This window comes from Arachis ipaensis, chromosome B03 (assembly GCF_000816755.2).
Source record: "Arachis ipaensis cultivar K30076 chromosome B03, Araip1.1, whole genome shotgun sequence".
Lineage (NCBI taxonomy): Eukaryota > Viridiplantae > Streptophyta > Magnoliopsida > Fabales > Fabaceae > Arachis > Arachis ipaensis.
Window position 1 is genome coordinate 121,191,473 of NC_029787.2, and position 3,340 is coordinate 121,194,812.

The window sequence follows — 3,340 nt, forward strand, 5'->3', positions numbered from 1 at the left end:
TTGTAACATGCTGAGAAAGAAGCACGAGGAAGCAAAAGAATTATTAGTTAGAGCCATTGTGAACGATAATAACTTGCTGATGCTTAATCATCCCATTTATGAAGAAGAAATATCCTTTATTCTCTTCTGCCATTTGCTACTTGTCAATAAATTTATTTATTACAGTTGGTAAAACTGGATATTTTTCTTAACTTTTGTGAACATTCGGAAGGTTCAGCAATTTGCTTCCCAATTGATGTCCAAGGGGATTCAAACATGATCAGCAGCAAAATGTTGCATTTGGAGGTCAGTATTCACACGAATCTACAAAAGTTTCTTGGTTGCTGTGAATTTTCTTCTTCAATATAACACTTGTTAGATTATTAGTCATCATTTGAATTTAGGGACCGAATATCTGGACTAATTTTGGCCATTCCATAGAAAGAAATTTTAAAACATTTGCGATTTTGTGGGTTGTGTAACATGTGATTAGACATAACTTTGGTCCGTTTGAGATTTTGAACATTTAAAAGAGGAAAAGTCTAGGGGGCCAGCAGTTTTGTTGAATTTTGGCCAGCATGTAACCAGCAGAGAAATGTGAGTCATTGGATGAAATCTCACATCAATCACACACCATTAGATCATCATTGATGGCTATTTGATGGCTACCAATCACAAAAGTTGCTGGCCCCTAGCATTGCTCTTTAAAAGAAGACGATTGCTGAGCATGCCTCAAGTCCATTGTGGCCCTAAATTGTCATCTCGAAAGATTCCTCTGTCAGATTTTGACATTTTGTCTCGAGAATTAATGATGAAGTAGAATTAACTATTCTACGTACAAAGCTAAAATGTGGGCTCCATTGCAAAAATGAAGGGTGAAATATAACATTATCGACGTTAATCTACAATATTTCTCTCTTAGCGTAGCATTGAAGCAGGGATCTGAGTTCTTAGGATAAAATAGAAAACAGTTAGGGATTATAAGATAATTTGTTTAAGAAAAAGAATATTCCAAACTACCGAGTTCTGAGAAACATAGCAAGGCTTCCTACATAATTGACCCAATTCAGTGGCCAATTTATTACCAAACTAGCTTTTACCTTTATAACTGTTATGAATATTAACGATTTGACCAAGGTTTCCTACCCAACAGTTTATCCAGTCTCTACGTTTAATCCTCCGTTCTAAATAACGAAGAAAGCAAGGATTCATGTTAGCTCCACGAATCCACAATAAATTTGCTGTATCCACCACCTCGACAATAGCTTTTGTCGCCTTTCTCTTTCTTTTCCACATACGACATAGATACACAATCATAAGGCAACAAATTGGCACTAATGAGTTGAAGTTTTCTAGTTGACATTCGATCGAATACAACAATCTAACCTTTACGTATAAGACTCCAGGATACATCTTTTCAGCCATATATCCAATTAGCTTTCCGCATGGTTTGTATTTAACCTACAAGACAACAAAGGCTTTTGACGATTACTGGAAGTGCTCATAAAGAAACAAAAACGAATCGCACGACACACTCGGACAATTTTTTGTTGACCTTGCACTTCCCACATGGATTCCTATAAAATACTGGCAGTATCTACGCCCCGAACCTCTATATATATGCTTCCATCTATACTTGGAACATAGTAAAAACGTCAACAATCTCTTGAAATCTTGAAGGTGTGGAGAATGGCGAGATCTGGTTTCTGTTTCTGTTTCTGCATCTTGCTCCTATTGCTTTCGTTCACCATGTCTGAGGCTCGGCCTCTAAGAATTCATAGTCCCTTTTCATCTCACATCCCTGTCTTCCTCAACAGTGTCAATAAAGATGGTACCATATTGCATGAAAGTTCTAAGGTATCTTCAAAGGTTGAGTTAAGAGCTACGAATGCAACGGGAAGCCAGTACTACCATCCCCGTAGAGTGAGTCCAGGGGGGCCAGACGCACACCACCACTTGAAAACAGTTGGCATCGGAGGAAGAGAGCGGAAGTTGCTCAACTTTGTGTACTAAGTTTAGTTTCGTAGCGTCATGACTCATTAGGCGATTTATAACTTGAAAAATAAAGACCTGGCTCTGTTCAGGGTGGCGTGAGATGCCTTTGGAAGCAGTCAAATCATCAATAATAAAATTGTTAAAAAGACAGAATTTTTGGTAGGAATCATAATCCAAAATCAGTGAATTTGGATGAGAAAAAAATGTCTTACTTTTTATATTTCATCCGATTATTACCATAATTTATATAAAAAATTCTGGTTATATTATTGTGGCTTTGTAACATTGCTGAATTATTTTGGAGTTTTGTTATGGAATAAAGTGTACTCGCATTTCACCAAAAAAAAAAATGTACGAATTTATATCTTAAAATTTTAAAAACTCAAAATTATATATTTTTGTTACAAAAATATTTGGTAACAAAAAAAATTAATCAAAATTAATTAAAATTTATCTTATTTAATATTTATTAATTATTACAACAATTAATGAAGATTAAATAACATAAATTCTAATTTTTTATTTTNTTATTAATTAACGATGTAAGTAAAAAAGAATGCAATAGTTGTTTTTTAGATGATAACTCTACTATAAATTGAAGCAGCTATCAATTATATCTTCTCAAGAATGTATATTATGAGACCGAAGAGAGAACATTGATTTTCCCTCGTTGTCAATGTCTAGATATACATGTTCAGTGCCCAACCAAAACTATTAAAAGTAAAACAAAAATATTCATTGATAGTTGGATACTAACAATGCAAAGATGAGAAAGTCAATAGGTCGGGGATGAATTTTCCATATATGGATAAGAGTTTAATTTTAATGTATTAATAATATAAAATATTTTATATAATCATTTAATTATATCCAATCTTTTAAATGATGTGTATTTATATTCTAATATATATTTTATATTAGTGACTAATTTTAGTGTACATGTAACATTTACGAATTAAATTGTAAGGATAATGCTAACTTGCTAAGTGTCTATATAAAAATATTTAAGCAACAAATGCCAATAAGGCAAGGGATATGACCCACAATTAATTAGGATAAGGTTAGTATCGAAAAATGTAATTAGGATAAGGTAAAGAGTATATAGAATGATATCTTCTCATCAAAGTGGATTTTTCTGTTGATATTCTATAAGTAATGTATGATATGTATCTTGGTACTCCAGGAGGATTGCATATAATATAAGTATGTATCTTGGTCTGGATCATATATACTAAATACTAAATTTTCAGACAGATTTGTAGGATCCATTCATTGAAAGATGATAACAATATAATGCATTCCTGTGGTTATGAGTTGCTTCATCAAATAGATATATGCTCTTCATTCTCTAAGAGTAGGACGAAAT

At 33.0% G+C, this 3,340-nt stretch overlaps 1 protein-coding gene across 1 annotated transcript in view; it reads left to right on the top strand.

The window, feature by feature from the left end:
- LOC107634671 (uncharacterized protein At4g18490) overlaps positions 1-2,193 on the top strand; it is an 8,689-nt gene extending 6,496 nt beyond the window's left edge. The window contains exons 14-15 of the mRNA XM_016338099.2: positions 1-109; positions 203-2,193. Coding sequence (XP_016193585.2) covers positions 1-109; positions 203-259 — 166 coding nt within the window. The 3' untranslated portion in view covers positions 260-2,193. The remainder of the gene's footprint in view (positions 110-202) is intronic.